The sequence below is a fragment of the Rhea pennata genome, chromosome 3 (assembly GCF_028389875.1).
Source record: "Rhea pennata isolate bPtePen1 chromosome 3, bPtePen1.pri, whole genome shotgun sequence".
NCBI classification, from domain to species: domain Eukaryota; kingdom Metazoa; phylum Chordata; class Aves; order Rheiformes; family Rheidae; genus Rhea; species Rhea pennata.
The window spans coordinates 112,495,599-112,512,571 of NC_084665.1; the positions used below are offsets into that span (position 1 = coordinate 112,495,599).

Below are 16,973 nucleotides of genomic sequence, written 5' to 3' on the forward strand. Positions count from 1 at the left end.
GTCTCAGCCTTCCCCCGCACCTTGGTACCACAGTCGGTACTAGCCGCGCCGCGCCGCGCTCTGCGCACGCAACGCGCACGGCGAGGCTGTGCTCGCTCGTCCAGGGTCCGCCCGGACAGTCTGCGCGCACGGCGCTTCTTCGGTCCTACTTCAGCTCCCCGGGAGAGCGAGGAGAGCGTTAGGGCGGCGTCTTTTGTACGAGGGCGAAGCACCGGCGCGTTTCGTGCGGGACGCCGGGTCCGGGCTCTGCGCCCTCGGCGGGGGCCGGCGCAGCCGCCGCCCCCCGCGCGCACCGGCCCGCGGCGCGGAAGGCGCGGGCGGCCGCGGCGCTCGCATTTGTACCGGAGAGAGCGCCCCGGGGCCGGCCGGCCGCGCCGGCGCCTCCAATGGCAGCGAGCACAGGCGGCGCCGCGCCCGCGCTATAAAAGCCGGCGCGGGCGGCCGCCGCCTCACTCCGCGCTCCGGCAGCTGCTCCGAGCGAGGGGCGGGGAGGCGGCGGCGCCGGCGGAGGGAGAGCGAGCGAGCGAGCGAGCGAGCTCCCGCAGTGCTTCTGTGCGCTGGAACCGCTCTCTGCGCCTGACTTCCAGCATGAAAGCTTTCAGTCCTGTAAGATCTGTCCGGAAAAACAGCCTCTCGGAGCACAACCTAGGCATATCCCGGAGCAAAACCCCCGTGGACGATCCTATGAGTTTGCTGTACAACATGAATGACTGCTACTCCAAACTGAAAGAGCTAGTGCCCAGCATCCCTCAGAACAAGAAAGTGAGCAAGATGGAAATCCTGCAGCACGTCATCGACTACATTCTGGACCTGCAGATCGCCCTAGATTCACATCCCAGTATTGTCAGTCTCCATCACCAGAGACCAGGACAAAATCCTTCTTCCAGAACTCCGCTGACCACCTTAAACACAGATATCAGCATCCTGTCGTTACAGGTAAACGACCTCCCCGTAGCTACCCTGTCTCAGTCCGTTGACCTAGATACGGTATTTTAAGGCAATGTTAGAGCTGTCTTTAATGCAGGACGTGGCCGACTCCTGAGTAATGGCTACTGAAGAAACAGGGCTAGATTAAAATGTATGGAAACTGCAGCAAATCCGCTGCTAGCCATTCTCACGGATCTCTATCCAGACGTGTCTCGAGTGGAGAACTTCACGATCTAGAGTACTTTTTCTGCCTTTTCTTTTTCGTTTTTTTTTTTTTTTTTTTTGAGACTGCTAAGGCATTTAACACTGCTGTGTTTTATTTTCTCCTTGCAGGCATCTGAATTCCCCTCAGAACTAATGTCAAATGACAGCAAAGCACTTTGTGGCTAAATCAAACGGTGAGTAAAGTGAGTCTTATTTTTAAGCTCCAGAACAACGTGCTTCCATTTAGAATGGAAAAACTGTGTTTATGAGGCTGTTACTATTTTTAAAATCTTCACCATAAAAGTTGATTAGGAGATGCCTTTATAACCAGCAATCCAACCATAAAAATTAGACTAGTAGGGTCTGATAGTCCAAAGTATATTTTGGTTTGTAAGGATAATTAAGCAGCAGAGACTGTTTGCTCTGATACGACTCACTACTCACTGCCAATTCTCTGGTTATCCTGTCCCTGAAATCTTAACTTCCCGGGCCAGAGAGACTGATTAAGTTGGGAATCTTGGCACAATTTCTTAAATTTTGTGATGTGGGATTGTCTACACTATCGGGTAAATAAATGACTGCTTTTAATCACATAATTGCTGTAAGAGGCAGACTGGCGCCTCTGAGCAGTGCATTTGCAGAGATCTAAATAGAGATTGGACTGAGAATCCTCTTTCTATCCTTTCCCTTGAGTGTATGTTATTTTAATGTTCAATTTGTGCTCTTGAGAGTGAGTGTGTGAGCGTGTATGTGTTGCATCTGGACGCCAGGGTTTGCCCAATCCCTGAGTGTTTGGTTAAATGTTCAAACTGTGGCTTCCTCTCTGGCGCCAGTCTGTCCGGATCTCTGCCCTGTTAGCATTCTCCTAAATACGCCTCTTTTCAATCTTTTGCAGGTGTTCCACTGATGAGATTTTTTTTTTTTTTTTTTGCACAAGAAAGTATCTACAGGACTTTTTTTTTTTTTTTTTTTTTTTTTTTTTTTTTGAGGTGCTGAATTTTATTTTTCAGCTGTATCTGGAGGGGGAATCCACATGTAAAAGGACCTTTTAAAATTAATAAAGAAGAAAAATCAAGATTGATCTTTATCCCCACCCCATTCTTCAACTTGGACTGAACCTAGTTATTTATGAAGAGACTCTTAAATACCCTTTCCCTAGCTGGAAGGCTTCCTTTATATACTATTCCCAACGTGGGGAGCGAAACAAAATCTCACAAGGAGTTGCCCATTTTAAGCAGACTTTGCCTTTCTTTCGAAAGGTGGAGCGTGAGTACCAGAAGGATCCAGTGTTCAGTTTTTTTTAGGAAAGTCTATGGTCAGAAATTACCTTTTTTGACACAAACCTAGGACTGAATGCTGTGTATATATTTATATATAAATATATATATATATATATGAGTGAAACCTTGTGAACTCTTTAATTAGAGTTTTCTTGTATAGTGGCAGAAATGTAAATTTCTGCAAAAAGTGTAATGATGTACTTAATCATGCTAAACTTTTTATAAAAGTTTAGTTGTAAACTTAACCCTTTTTATACAAAATAAATCAAGTGTGTTTATTGAACTGATTGCTTGCTTTATTCTTTGGGGACCAATGGTTTGTGGGTTTGATCTGGTTTTTTTTATTACTTTTACTCACTAAAATCATAACAGAATGTATAAGTTCATATATGTAGAGAACATAAAGAATAAAATGATCTATAGTGAATAATAATTTTTGTAACTTGGAAAATCTTATTTGAGTATATATTCCAAACTTCTAGGTGATCTGCCTGTAAACAGTGTGAAAGGAACTAGTAAAGAATTTAGTACAGAGGGAATGCTATTGACAAAGTGTTTGAAAACATACAGAAAAGCAGTTAATCCATAGACATTCCCAAGGAGTGTTGACTTTTTTTTTGTCCTGATGGATGATTCACTTTCAGTTCTCAGTAGTGATGCCCCAGATCTGTTAATTTGTGTTTAGAATAATCACTCAGAATTAAGGGTTGTGGGTGGTTATTAGTCCCCCAACTATTAAACTTCTGTTAAAAGGCTTTGAATGCAAGAGTTGGTGATGCGTTAACATGGGATCTAAAATGATGAAGTGACTGTTGCCTTTCCACACTGGAATTTTCATGCTTCCATGCAATATTTCAATGAAATGAGGTTTCTAATCAGTTGCAGCAGCTTCTCGGTATGACTAAGATATTGAGAATTGAGCTAAATCGCTGTTGTGTTACTGATTAAACTTTGGCTGCTCCTAAAGGAACTCTTTTCTCCATAAGAATTAAATTAAGTTTGAAATAAGAGCCTAAATTCTTGAAAGCCAGTAAAAGTTTATTTCTTCTTTCCTTTCCCTTCTGCCTTCAGAAACCTGCATGCAACATGCCCTGCTTACTCAAGGACATTTTTTTGACCCTACAAATCCACTAGAACTATCACTGTTCATTAGATTTATTCAGTTGTCATAAGACAGTAGATGTGGGAACTGTGCCTTATCAGATGACATTCTAATTTAAGCTCAGTTATAAACTTGCCCAAAATGGGAAGTTCTGAGTCTCGCATATGAATGAAGAGAATCATTAGCAATAGGAACGAAGGAAAAGGAAACTTCTCCGATGCTTTGTAAGTACTGCTCTCTGGCAGGCATTGCACTTGGGGGCCCGAGGGAGTAAGTTTGGGATTTCTATGCTCTAGGGACTCTTGGAGTGAAAGGCAGGAGCCTCACTCACCTGGGGCCAGGAACAGGTGGGTGGGAGGTGCCTCAGGCCACAGCAGCTGCCTTTCCTTGCCCTTGACATCAAATCCATTCACGTAGGCTGGGAGAAAGCCAGCTCTGATCTCTTAATACAGAAGCTGCCCAGGCCAAGCAGCACGGCAACCTTTCAAAGGATCAGTGCAACCAGACCACGAGAACAGTCTGCAGAGGCAGCGCTGGGACTAGAGTTAGGAGAATAGCTGATCTGCTCCTCGCACTGCATCTCCCCCCACCAAAACCACTAGTGATTAAGGAAATACTCTTAACTGTAGCAAACATTCTCAATGCCTCCTGTGGCCAAGCCTTGCTACTGGCTCAACACTGAGTGCACAATTCGTTCCAACTTCATGCAATGAACACAATGAATTCCAACCGCCAAGCAGTAAAATATTTTATCAACACAAGTCAGCATGTCTCTGTCCCTAAAATACTCCTTTTCATGAATATTTTATCTATTTCTGAACAGTAGCAGATTCAGGAGTGAAATCAGCATTGGGATCTTTATCCCTTACAAAACACGAACAATTTAACACAATCACCAACCGATTCCTCCCTCAAAACTGATTTTTCACCCTATTGTTCACTTTTGGGTGAGATCTGTGTCACTTTGAAGCCACAGTTCAGTTCATGAAATCAGAGAGCTGTGTCAGTCAAATTATTGTAATTATTGCAACATCAACTTCTTTAGAAAGTAAGACATTTGCACTTTTCCGAGCTACAAGATGATCAATACATTTGTAGAATGAAACAAAATTTCCTTCTCATGCATAGCCAGAAGAGAAATTCACAATTTGCCAGGCGTGGGGAGATGAACAGAAAAACAAACAAACATGTTTAAAAAAAATGCAAATTAAGAAAAGAAAAACGTTTTCTTCTTTCAAGATTAACCAACTCAACATCTCTACAATGCATTCCTGTGATCAGAATTAGGGGCTTATGCTTGGAAATGCACTCTTTGGTTTTATTCTGGAGATTTTATAGTTTAAAGCTAAACAGTGAGGTCAAAGCTTAGTCTCCATAGCCTTAACATTAATTCTTGAGGCTTCCTTGAAGAATTTGGCTTTCTTTATTATATAATATTGTCATTGTCCCTCAGAATACATTTGAAAATTTTGTAAAATTCCACCACTTCCTCTGGCCTTGTGTTGCCAACAGTCAAGATAAGTGACTAGCTGAACACAGTAGATCAAGACAAACCATATTCAAAAATGCTAATGAACACATTGGCAACACTCATGATTAAACACTGCAAAGTCTTCTAGCATAGGCTATGCAAGGAAGTTGCAAATGCACCTACAGACACAGATGTAAAGTCTCCACTAGAAAATAAAAGGACTCAACAACATATTAAAGGTGATTCTTCCCTCTAGAACAACGGTTTCCAAACTTGGTATTGCTTACTTATTGCTCTTAATAGATGGACCAACTCCTGATGTCATCCTAAGCCATGGCTGCACACAAAACATCTCATCTGAGTGTTCAGGGAACGTCTTTGTATTATAAAGTATTTTATGCACTACTGGTAATACGTATCAGAACAGGTTATAAATCCTCTCTCACACGCTTGGGTAGTAAGAGTTCCTCCAATCTATCACCAGGTGAGGGAAACAGAACAGACTTCTGGATTTTCTTTGCTCTCTCCTAGAAAAATGGCATTATTTCTATTGCAAAGATATTATTCACAAGCCACTTAAAGAACCAATGCCAGTATTTTTTGAAAAATACTACCCTGACTCCAAACTAAGACAGTACCTTTTAGGCTGGTCTCCTTCAGCGGCGCCAGGGCACCACTAGGTGTTTGAGGACGAGTGCATGGAGGGCCACTGCCACCATCTGGTCTGGACAGAGAAAGCAGGCTTTTTTAAAGCGCTTATCTTTCTCAGTTGCTCTATGCAAAGCAAAGACATGTTTTTAAAGGATTAGATCTCTTACTACTTTAGATTTTATGAATAAAATTATAGTATAGATCATTCGTGGATTATTTACAATCATTCTACAGTTTCATCTGGAAAATTATGTTTTAGCTAATCCAGCTCGGGTAGCTGGGAATGTAAATCCTAAGAGTGAAGTGGTTCATAAAATTCTGGAGAAAAAGTTAGGATAAAAATTTTACAAATGTACTTTACATGTACAATCCATGTACATAAAATACATGTATAAATGTATTTTAAAAGTTTTACAAATGTACTCTTTAAAAATAATGCTCTGCAGAAGGATCACTGTTTTCCCATTTTACAGAGAGAGAAACGAAAATACCTGATCTCTTATTTTTTTTTATCTGTGTTACCATCATCCTGTCTAGAATAGCCATTTACATTAACATAATTTTAAAATATAAGGACCAAATACAAACAATACACCACCTGTAATGTTTGTGTAAACCACATGCTAAAATAAATTATATGAGACAAAAGAGGAAACAAATGCAATTATTTTAGGAGTTAATCATAGCAACAAAGAGGAATTCGTATTTCAGTTTGCTGTAAGACTTGAAAAAACATTAAAAATGAGAGGACTCCAGAAAAAGATTATGAATAGGGATAAACTGAAAAAAAAAAATGAGTTATACAGAAAGTGCTACAGTGGACTTAACTGTTGCTAGCTGCCCTAGAAGAAAATACTTCCCGTCAATCCTCACGAGAACACTGTTCTGAACAAATAGACAATACGACATTGTATGAAGTTATAGAAACTATTCAGATTCAAAATAATTAAATGGTATTACTTACCAAAAAAGTGTATGTCATTAAAATTTCCAATAAATATCTCTACAAATGACATCATGTGTGTGGCTACCAGTTTTGGAAAGGTCTTAAATTTTAGTACTGATGGCAAAACTTCCAAAAGCTCATGCAAAGCTCTTCTGTGTTAAAAAAAAAAAAAAAGAGAGAAAAAAGAAAAAAGAAAAAAGAAAAAAGAAAAAAGAAAAAAGAAAAGAAAAAAAGAAAAAGAAAAAGAAAAAAAATAAAAAACAGAACTAGACTGTAAATCTGATAAATTCATTCAGTCTGGAAGAGAACAAATTGATACTCAGTGTCTTGCACTTGACCAGACCTGAGAACAGCAGTCCTGACTCACCAAAGCGCACCTAGTTAAGCGTCGTCTCTGACGGCCGCAGGAGCAGATGCCTAGGGAAGAAGGTAAGAACAGCGTAAGTGATGCTTCCTGCAAGAACTCTCAGCATCTCAGTGTCCTAAGAGAAGAGTGTTCCAGATATTTTTGGCACATCTATTCAGTTTGTTGAACTGGTTGTCAATACAGAACTTGAATATCCTATCTGAATTATACCTATCATCTTATTTTTCTTATCCTGAGAAGTGCTCTGAAGGGCGAGAGAGCACAGTAAGAGAAGGGAAGGACAAGTACTTGTAAGACTGCAAGTATCTCAGATGTATTAGACTAGGCACGATCAAAGAAGTATACCTTGCCATAAGAGTAAAAGGTAGTAAGATTAAAAGTTTGAGGTGTCGTTCTCGCACTTAGCAAGAGTTTCTTTCACCTGGAGATGAGAGCCTAGCCTCCCACACAGACTGACAATTTCTTTCAAGCATAAAGTTTCTTATGCCTCACAGAACTGAGTTGTCTCAGGTATGATCCTACCACCCTGGGGAAATGTAAGAGACTAGACGACCTCTGGAAATTTCCTTCAGCTGTATTTTCTGTAGATCTCATACTCATCCACAAGTTTTATGTGATCTTTTAGAAACGCACAGGCAGGCCAGCACGGTACCTGAAAAGACCGAATTTGATTAACTCTACAGTCTGCTGGAAACTAACGTGGAGAATCGAGAACACAGGAGAACCTGTGCTGAGGTGTTCTGCCATGTTCAGACTAGCAGCTTCATACCCATCCATACTACATTAATGCATTCTAGAAAAGACATACATTTCTATAGTGTAATAAAGGCATGGACACTTAATTGATCAGAAATTAAAAGAGATGATATTCATGGACATCACTACGCTGGAGGTTAACCATGAGGATGAGAGAGGATATCCATCCTCCACCTTTTGGAGGCAGAAGAGATACGCCCTGGAGCTAGACTATCCCCCTCTCTCCCTAAAAAAGATCAAGAATATGAACATTGGAGTATTTTTTTTTATTTCGAAATCAGTTTCCATCTGAGTTAATATAAAAAAATAAAGTGATGGGGAAGGTTATTTCAGAAAAAGTGGTTAAGTTGTATTTCACAGCTTCTTGGAAAAGTATCTCGTTTGTACTTCTGTGTTCCTGTCCATAAATATACCCAAAAAAAAAAAAAAAAAAAAAAGAGAAAAAGAAAGAAAATAAATCACGTTACTTCTCTGGGATTGTTTTTTTAAAAAAAAAAAAAATTGTGTAGAACACATTAACTAAACTTCTTATTAGCACTTTTCAAAAGATGTAACAATTAGAAGGTTGAGTGAATTACATGCCAAATCCATGAACTGTCTGGCTCTTGTTAAAAAGCTGTTTTTCTACCCATAGAAGTTTCTACTCAACAGATCAATATATGAAATAAGGTGCTACAAATGTGGACGCATGCTGTTTACTTATCCTTATTGATTTCAATTTTACTCAGCTGATCCCATCATTGCTCTCACCACTCTCACAGGAAAAGTTGGAATTGCTGCTTGGACCTCATTCATTATGTAAGTATTAAAGCTTCACAATCACTATAAAATTAAATGCCTAAATTCTATTGCAAATCCACTTCTTCAGGCATTCAAAATCTTTAAAAGTTCACAGATTGGGTTAGGTTTAGCTCAGTTGGTTAGAGCATGGTGCTAATAATGCCGATGTTGTGGTTCAATCCCCATACAGGCCACTTGTTTGAGGGTTGGACTAGATGATCTCCAGAGGTCCCTTCCAACCTTACCAATTCTATGATTCCATGAAAAATCTTCAAAAATTCAGAGACTGATTTTTTTGAGTGAATTCATTTGATTCAGCACACATTTTTATATGCAGCTATTCAGGGATCTTTTTATTCTCCTGGTCATCTAATTTAGAGAAAAGCCCTCCCTGTAGGAAAATACATTTGTTTAGAAGTTTAGGACTACTGTAATAAATACAAACACCAAAACTCTGTACTGTATATACGACATCCAATATACAATCAACAGTTTATTGATGGCATGAAGAAAAGGTCCATAATCAGAAAATCTAGTACAGATTACCAGTAATATGGAATATTATCTTATTATTTGGCATCTCTATGTACTTGTCACTACTTTTATTACTATCCTAGGGGCTCTGAGGTTAGCAATATTGTCCAAAAAGAAGCAGCACAATGGTGGTTGAACAGGACTTGCTGGGGGAAAGGAAGAATTCCGTTTGGGGAACAGCAGTCTAAACTGACAACCGGGTGTCTACTGAGAGAGCTCCAAAAGAGAGGTAAAAATGTCCATACTTGGAGTATAGCAGACATGGAGGAAAGAGGATATGTGAATTATCAACCTAAAAATAAATGTTATTTTTCGAATGAGAAAAGAAACTTGCAAGCCAGGTGTCAAAGTGAGAAAAGGAAGCAGGTACTTAAAGCTTTACTGGACTCCCACTGAAAATTGTGAAAGTGGTAACAACCTGTCTACAGAACAATGGAAATGTGACTAAAAGTGGAAGAACAAGATAAGATGGGTGTATGGGGACAGGAAGAAAGAGTAATGTCATACTTTATTATTTTTCCTCAAGGAAATTAGCATGATTCTGCCAGAGGAAGAGAAAAAGAAAAAGGGGAGGAAAGAATTACAGATAATAAAAAAGTGGAAAATACAATAAATGAGGCAAACAGCTGTCTATGTAAGAAAGAAGCAGCCTTGAAGAAGGTATTTTTACAACGTAGAAAGTGAGTGTGGTCACAAATTCTACAAGAAACAACCAGATATTATAACTGAAGTACGGAAAATTTGTGATGTGAACTAAGACAAGGGATGGACAGATTTCTCTCTCATCTTCAGTGAAGAGTTATAACCACATGGAATCAAAAAAAAAGTACTTCTGAAGTACTTATAAATATTAAATGCTAATTCTTATTTGGCCTTGAATCTTAATCAAAACTTGAATGATTAACATTCTGTACATTGTTCACATCGCGTAGCCTAGGGAAGACAACTGGGATTTTAGCATTTGATTCCTGTACCTAATTGACCAAATTTAACAATTTCTAAGGATAATAAAATAATTAGCTGTAAAAGCATTCCTTAAAAAAACGTTGTGTTTGCAGGTTGACAAGCTAGGAAAATTGAACCATCTTCAGTAACTCAATTCATATCAACCATAATGTAACAAAAAAAATATTCAGTCCATCATAAGAAATATGTAAATCAGGCTTAAAACAGGGAGAGAAGAAAAAAGGGTCAACTTTGACAACTTATTTTCTCATATTCTGTACTCAAGTTCCTTGAATTCATGTTATTTCACATGAAGTTCTACAAATTTAGAACATCAGTGACCTCACATACAATCTGCAAGGGTACAACTGCAAACTAGGATAGCAGTATGTGAAGATAAATCTAAGCTAGTTTTCATCTCATTAGGTTGAGTACCAACACCAGAGAAAATTCCCCAGTACAGACTTCCATGTCAGAAACAGCCACAAAAGTTATGCAGGGCCATACTGACATCCAGGTCCTTGCAACCTTCATGGTTCAGACAACCAGTCCAGCTATACTCACCTGCACAAACTACACTAACATCTTCAGATTGCAATGCAGACCAGAAACAAATGCCCGAGGGCTGCAGTGAAGGAATACTTGGAATTATTACTTCACATCCCCAATTACCAGATGTCTGTCTGGCTCTCTGAAGCAGAGTCATTTTGAAATATAGGTTTATCAGGTAATTCCGCAGCAATTCAACGTGAATGGTAACAGAAAAATGTCTCAGAAATGAATACTTGGAAAGAGATCTTCAGATAGAGAAAACTTTTAAGTAACTGAGGGTTTCACCCAGCAGGCGTTTATGGAAATTCATCAGTTTTGCGGGGGAAGGACGACACACAATACATGGAAGCTTTGCAGATCAGATCAATTTCAAGCAAACTTCCCTCTTCACAAAAAACAGGTATTCTAAATTACTATCTTTCAGTCCCTGAACTATTGATGAAATGTGTTTTTAAGTTTTTTGCTCAAGTGATGGTTTCCACATATTTCTCAAACTCTTAATTACAACTCAGAAAAGCGAGAAGATTCATTTCATTTGATGCCTATAAAGCTGGTGAATGATTTAATATGCCCATGAAAACATTTAAAAGCTGTAAACCTTTCTTACCTTCCTCTTCAAAGTTTTTGTGTTTAAGCGGCTGAAACAAGTAATTTATCAGCTGTTGAAATTGATGGAACAGGGCTTCATGATGTAGAAGAAAAAAAAAATGATGTAGTGGTTAAGGTTCTGAACTGGGAGCTATGTGCCATGGCTCTTACTCCCAGCTTTACCACAGACTTTCTTTGTGACCTTTACAAGTCATTTCATTCCTTTTTATTTCAATACCTGCGTCTGTAAAACTGGGAATTTTTGCTTTCTTTCTCTCTAGGGAGTTCTTACAAATCAGCATGTCTGAAATGGTATGATAGAGAAAAGCACATTATGACAGTACTGCTACGCAAATGCCAGGTAAGTTTATACAAGCAACGTATACAATTCAGTATCAGTATTGGTAGGGACAATTCAGGGACAGTTGGCCAAAGGACACTGAAAGTGTTAACACAGACTCAAGGCCTAGTTTTGCTTATGTTACTAAAAAAGAGCCAGAGAAAAAGCCTGACCGCTGGACCCACCCACACCTCCGTACGGAAAAAGCAGTTTCTTGGAGCCCGAATCTAACCCTATTTTATGTAGACCATATTTTGCTAAAACAAGCAAGTCAGGTGCACTCTCTCCTTTCTTACCCTCCTATAACAACATAAAGGTGATGCCAAGCTAGTAAAGTGTAGAGAAAGTAAATGGCGTAATGTAGACAAAGAAATAAGAATTAAACCAAAAGCAAGAACTGTGACAAAGGAAAGAAAGGGCAATGGAAGTGCAACATTTCTGAAGAGGTTGAAAAGTAAGCAGCAGATTGTTTTACTTGGATTCTCCCAAGATATATGTACTTAAATGTAGTCATTTGGACATTAATAACACTGTACATGGAAGCAAAAGCCCAACATGAAGATAGGCTGAGTGCAAATTCACAGCAAATTACAGACAGGAACGACAGCTGCAAGGTCATGAACAAGAAGTTACTAATCTGATATGGAAAATATAGTTTTGCCCCTCTATTTCAGCTAGCAACCAGCATATCCTGTATGACTGGATGATCTGGGGTTTTACTTGTTATTACTGCCTATCCACCTGTTAGAACACCCTTAGCCCTGCTTTTGGCTGCTCCACGTAGCTCTGTCCAAGATAAATCTGTTGGGTTGAGCGCTGCTGAACATAAGCCAGCCAGTGCCACTTTGCCTCCAAACAAGGTTAAGTTCCCAGCATCTTTGAGTCTGCAGTACAAGCATAGCCTTCAAATGAACTTTTCGCTTTTGAACTTCTCTTTCTGCTTCTCTGAGGTGCAATTTTGTAACCCTTATTTCTTCATGGGTATTTACACCCAGACCTAGCCCATCAGTGAATTTCCCAGAAAAACAAATTGTTTGGCACATTAGGTTTTTCCCTTTGGTGATCAGTGGTTAATGCAGTGACAGCCACTCTCTCACCAAATAAACTTCAATTTATTTTGCCATACAAAAGCAAAAAAATAGACCAAAATGACAGAAGGTCATCTTATTTTTGTTGTTTGTTTTTATTGCTTGAAACAGCTTCCAGTGAATGAGATTCCACAACTTCCTTAGTTAACTTTGACAATACGTTAAAAATATTAGAAAGATTTTCTTTCCAGAATAGTTTTTTCACCAGAAATTAAAAGCTGAATACTTTTTGCTCCACTGATAGAGCTTTTTATAATCTTTCCATAACAAGATTTATATATCAAGAAATAAAGTCCATTCATCTTTCCTTCTTTTAAACTTAGCAAATCCAACTCTTCCATTATTATGTACTTAAAAGTCATGATTTCTGCTGATTTCCATCAGTTGCATCTTAAAGGTACTGAGGTCTGGACAGACTATATCAGCCAAGCTCCATCAGCAGAGGATACCCCTCCTGCATTGCATAATATATCCCTCAATGAGATTTGCGTATCTGATTTTTCTTCAGTAAATATAATACTTCATGCTTGCCTTTATTGAATGACATCATGTTAATTTATGATCATCTCTATATTTATCAAACTAATTCTGCCTTTCAGAATAAGTCAGGTTCAGATAAGCGTAAATTTAGAAATTCCACTGTTAGGGTTCCTAATGAAAATACCAAATAAAATTTGACTCAGCAGACCTCCATGTGAACCTACTTTGACAAGATAGCAACAATAACCACTACCTTTTCAAGAAGTTGGCTTTCACTTCATGGCGCAATTTGCTTAAATTATGACAATAAGAAATCCTTTACTAAAGTAAAAACATACTACATTTGCTATATCTACCTTATTCTGCAGGCTAGATACCCAATCAAAGGAGGAAATTAGAGCAAACTAATAATGGTCATTCCTGAAAAATCTGAGCTGACTTGAAGTTTAAACACCAGATGAATAACACAAACCTGATTAACAACGTTCTTGTAGATATCAAATTAAAGATGACTTGTAATTCCCTAGGCCCTCTTCCTTTTCTGTAATTAAATATGGGTTCCAAGTAGTCATATCCTATCTTCTAACAGTTGTAACATCTTCATGAGACTTCAGAAAAACTGATAATGAGCTACAGATTGTTTTGTCTAGATCCTTAGCTTCAGCAGGAAACAGCCCTACTGACTTGAGCAAATCACTGAAAGAAAAACAAATATACCTGGATTGCTACCTGAACTAAAAACTGATGGTATACTGCAGACTTAAAGTGTTCAAAATCTCTCACATTTCTTGGTCTCAAACATTTTCTGTTAGCAATTACTCATTTCTTAAGATTATACAATTCCCCTGTATAATTCAGTTTTGTAAGGTAACTGGAGAGAGGATAAAATATTCAAAGGTAATTCCTGGCACTGTCCCTTAACAAGTCCAAACATTTACATGGAGTCAACTTATCCTTTTTCCTTCCTGCGCTTTTTTTTTCAGAGAGTATTAAATACAAAACCTTACCGCAGCTGAATAATAAAGCATTCAATAATATCTTCTTAAGAATATTTTCAAATCCCAATAATTCTAACATATCCAAATTGAATGAATTTCAGGTGCTACACTGCAAGCTGTTGAGATCATTTTCAACCTTTGTACTATCCATAGCGTGTGTTTATGTCACATCTTTAGCTCATGTTTGATACACAGATGCCATGTCATCTCAATTCTGGCTCCACTGTAAAATTCCAGCTACTAAATTTCCAGAAGGATTGAGTGGTAACTTATGAATAGGTTTCTTCTCAAATTTTAAGTGTGTATGTAAGTATTTCCATGCATTAAGCAGCATGTTCTCTGTTATGGCAAAAGGGATGTCTAAGTCCTCACATAGACTGAGGGACCAATCTTTCAAGCAGAGCATTGATTTCTAAGCATCCATGTGATCCCTAAGTCTTGCTGAATGTTGACCACAATTATGCTGTCTCTGCTCCAAGTAGCATGACAACTATCTATGGTGGAGACTCCCCTCAACGGTAGTTAGAGCTCTGATGTAGTGGGCCATTATGATTGAGAAGGTTCCACTTTAGTCATCTCACGTCATTTAGTTTGGCAGCCTTTGAAAACAGCTTTATTCAGATATTACTGTGATCCTGAGAATATATAAATAATCCCTCTTGACATCCCAGTCATGGAAAAATGGCTTAGCTATGTGAGGCTATACGAAAATCATATTCCCCAGTTAAAACAGAATTCCTTGAAGGGAGGAGAGGCTGTAAGACTTCAAGGACATTTTATCCAGAAAAGCAGAAGTGACATAGAACGCCATCAGGGTGAGAATTTTACCTGCTCTCCTGAACAATGTCTCAATCTGATACGAAACATGATCATGAATGGCAATGTTCAAGCTCCACTGAGGTTCTGTCTTGCAGTCTTACAACAGGCCTGATCAATACCCAGTTTGTTTCTGTAAGTCTTTCCTTAGAGAACCTTGGAGGATACTGAATGTACACTGATGTTAGTGCACCAGGATAACTGCCAAGCGAACATGAAGCAAAACTGTGCGATGGTCATGCTTCTTCAGCTCCAACGGTCCAAAAGAACAGCGCTGAAGCTCTAGGCAAAAGAGAGAGAGCTAACAGAAGTCTTTGAAGATAACTATCTCAAAGAGCCCTTTATGCTCTTGGTAAGACCCTCTCCCCTCGCACACAAATAGCAACACTGTAATCCTGACAGCCATCCAGTATGTACATTGATACAGGAAGATTACTTGGACTACAACAGGCTGAGTAATTTTGCATTAGAGATCAGAAAGACAGAGTTTTGAGGTTTCTCACCAAATGAATAAAAATTTCTGACATCAAAACATTCTCAGAGAATCTTACTTCTTCTGCCTTTTGAAGCAGAAAGAGTACTCCCTGTGATGTGAGAAATCTCATAAGTGTGCATACTGAATTTCCAATCACAGAACCAGGAATAGATTCAACCGGGTTTGAAGGACAAGGAAATCCAAGGAACCAAGTAGGAACAAAAAGTCCTACTTCTGATGCTCAAGACAAAAAAAAAAAAAAAATCAAGACATAAACTATAGATACAGTATGCATATACATATCATGTGCATGTATATATTTACACATACAAACACACAGTTAGGACAAGGAATTGAGTATACTTCCCCCAGTATTCCTGTGACTCAGTCATCCACCATACATTTAAAGAACTCATGAAAGAAATTAGCAGATGAATATAGTACCTAATATATCAAAAGCTGGGACCACGCACTTCTAGACAGTAAGAAGTGAATTCTACTACCCTGTTTGTTGTCCACTGTCACCTTAACATGACATCTCCGAATGTAAGTCAGAAGTGCCAGTATGCATTTCAGACATTCATAAGTTTCGAGATATTGGTATGCAGAATCTCCTTCTCTTCACACATTAGTCATCAGCTTGAGCACATAACTGAGAAGTGACATGTTACTGTCTTGAAAGGAGAATATATAGAAAAAGACATTTTTTTATGTAGTATGATTGAGTTTCAGAATCAGGGATTCCCCAACTTCTAGGAATATGTCATGGGATTATACATTTCACAGCACCTGAAAATAGATACCAACAGGCATAAAACAAACACAATTACTAAGGCTGTGTTTCCAGGTGTTACAGAAAGACTAGAAAGCAGCTCATCACAGTAGGAGAATGATCATCCAACAACTATTTCAAACTTTTCACAGCCTGAAATCAATCCTGAGCGGGAAAAACTCTGACAGACTTCTCAACTCCACGAACTACTAATGTACAAGGTGACTTCCCCCACCCCCCAGTCTGCTGGACCATTAAGCTGAAAATCTTGAAGAACCATAAAAACCTGGTTATAAAACCTATATAAACTAGTTTCATAATATGCCTTTTATAAGCCAGTCATCTAGACAAAGAAGCCCTGGTCCACTTTAGGTGGATTGTTATTACTGTCAGGTCTTTGGTAGACAACAACCGGTGCCACAGTTCAAAAGTAATGTGCACTGTTCGTCCAAAAAATGTCAAGTAAGAGTAATAAACCAGTCTCCCTAACATAGCTAGAAAAACAGAAACAGGATTACTCTCCTGAATTAAAATTTAAGCATAAATGCCTTCTTGTGCAAATCTAGGATAAATCACCATTGTATTTTCTGCTTTGTTTCTGAAAAAGACTACTCTAAAAATTTTTGTATTGTGATAGAGAAAAACAAGTTCTATTGGTCCCAATACTGCAAAGAAACTACCACATGCTGAAACAAATTAGTGTGGAAAGCCCTGAAAGTTGAAGAGAAGATTGTGATACGAAAGAGAGAATGACTGAACACACGGACAAAATCTAACACTCCAGTTCACAAGACCTGATGGAGCTGAGCTAGTCTGTCCTCAGATGAAAGAGAGGAAGAAGGTAGCAGAGATCATGAAAACAGAAGAAACTATTCATGGTTCCCAGCCACACCTTGAAAGG

General features: G+C 38.8%; 1 protein-coding gene across 1 annotated transcript; it reads left to right on the forward strand.

The window, feature by feature from the left end:
* Nucleotides 1-469: 469 nt before the first annotated feature.
* Nucleotides 470-2,670, forward strand: ID2 (inhibitor of DNA binding 2). Its single transcript, XM_062571146.1, has 3 exons — nt 470-936; nt 1,261-1,325; nt 2,027-2,670. Exons 1-2 carry the CDS (start codon nt 589-591, stop codon nt 1,315-1,317), a joined length of 405 nt encoding a protein of 134 aa, XP_062427130.1. The 5' UTR covers nt 470-588; the 3' UTR covers nt 1,318-1,325; nt 2,027-2,670.
* The last annotated feature ends 14,303 nt before the right edge of the window (nt 2,671-16,973 follow it).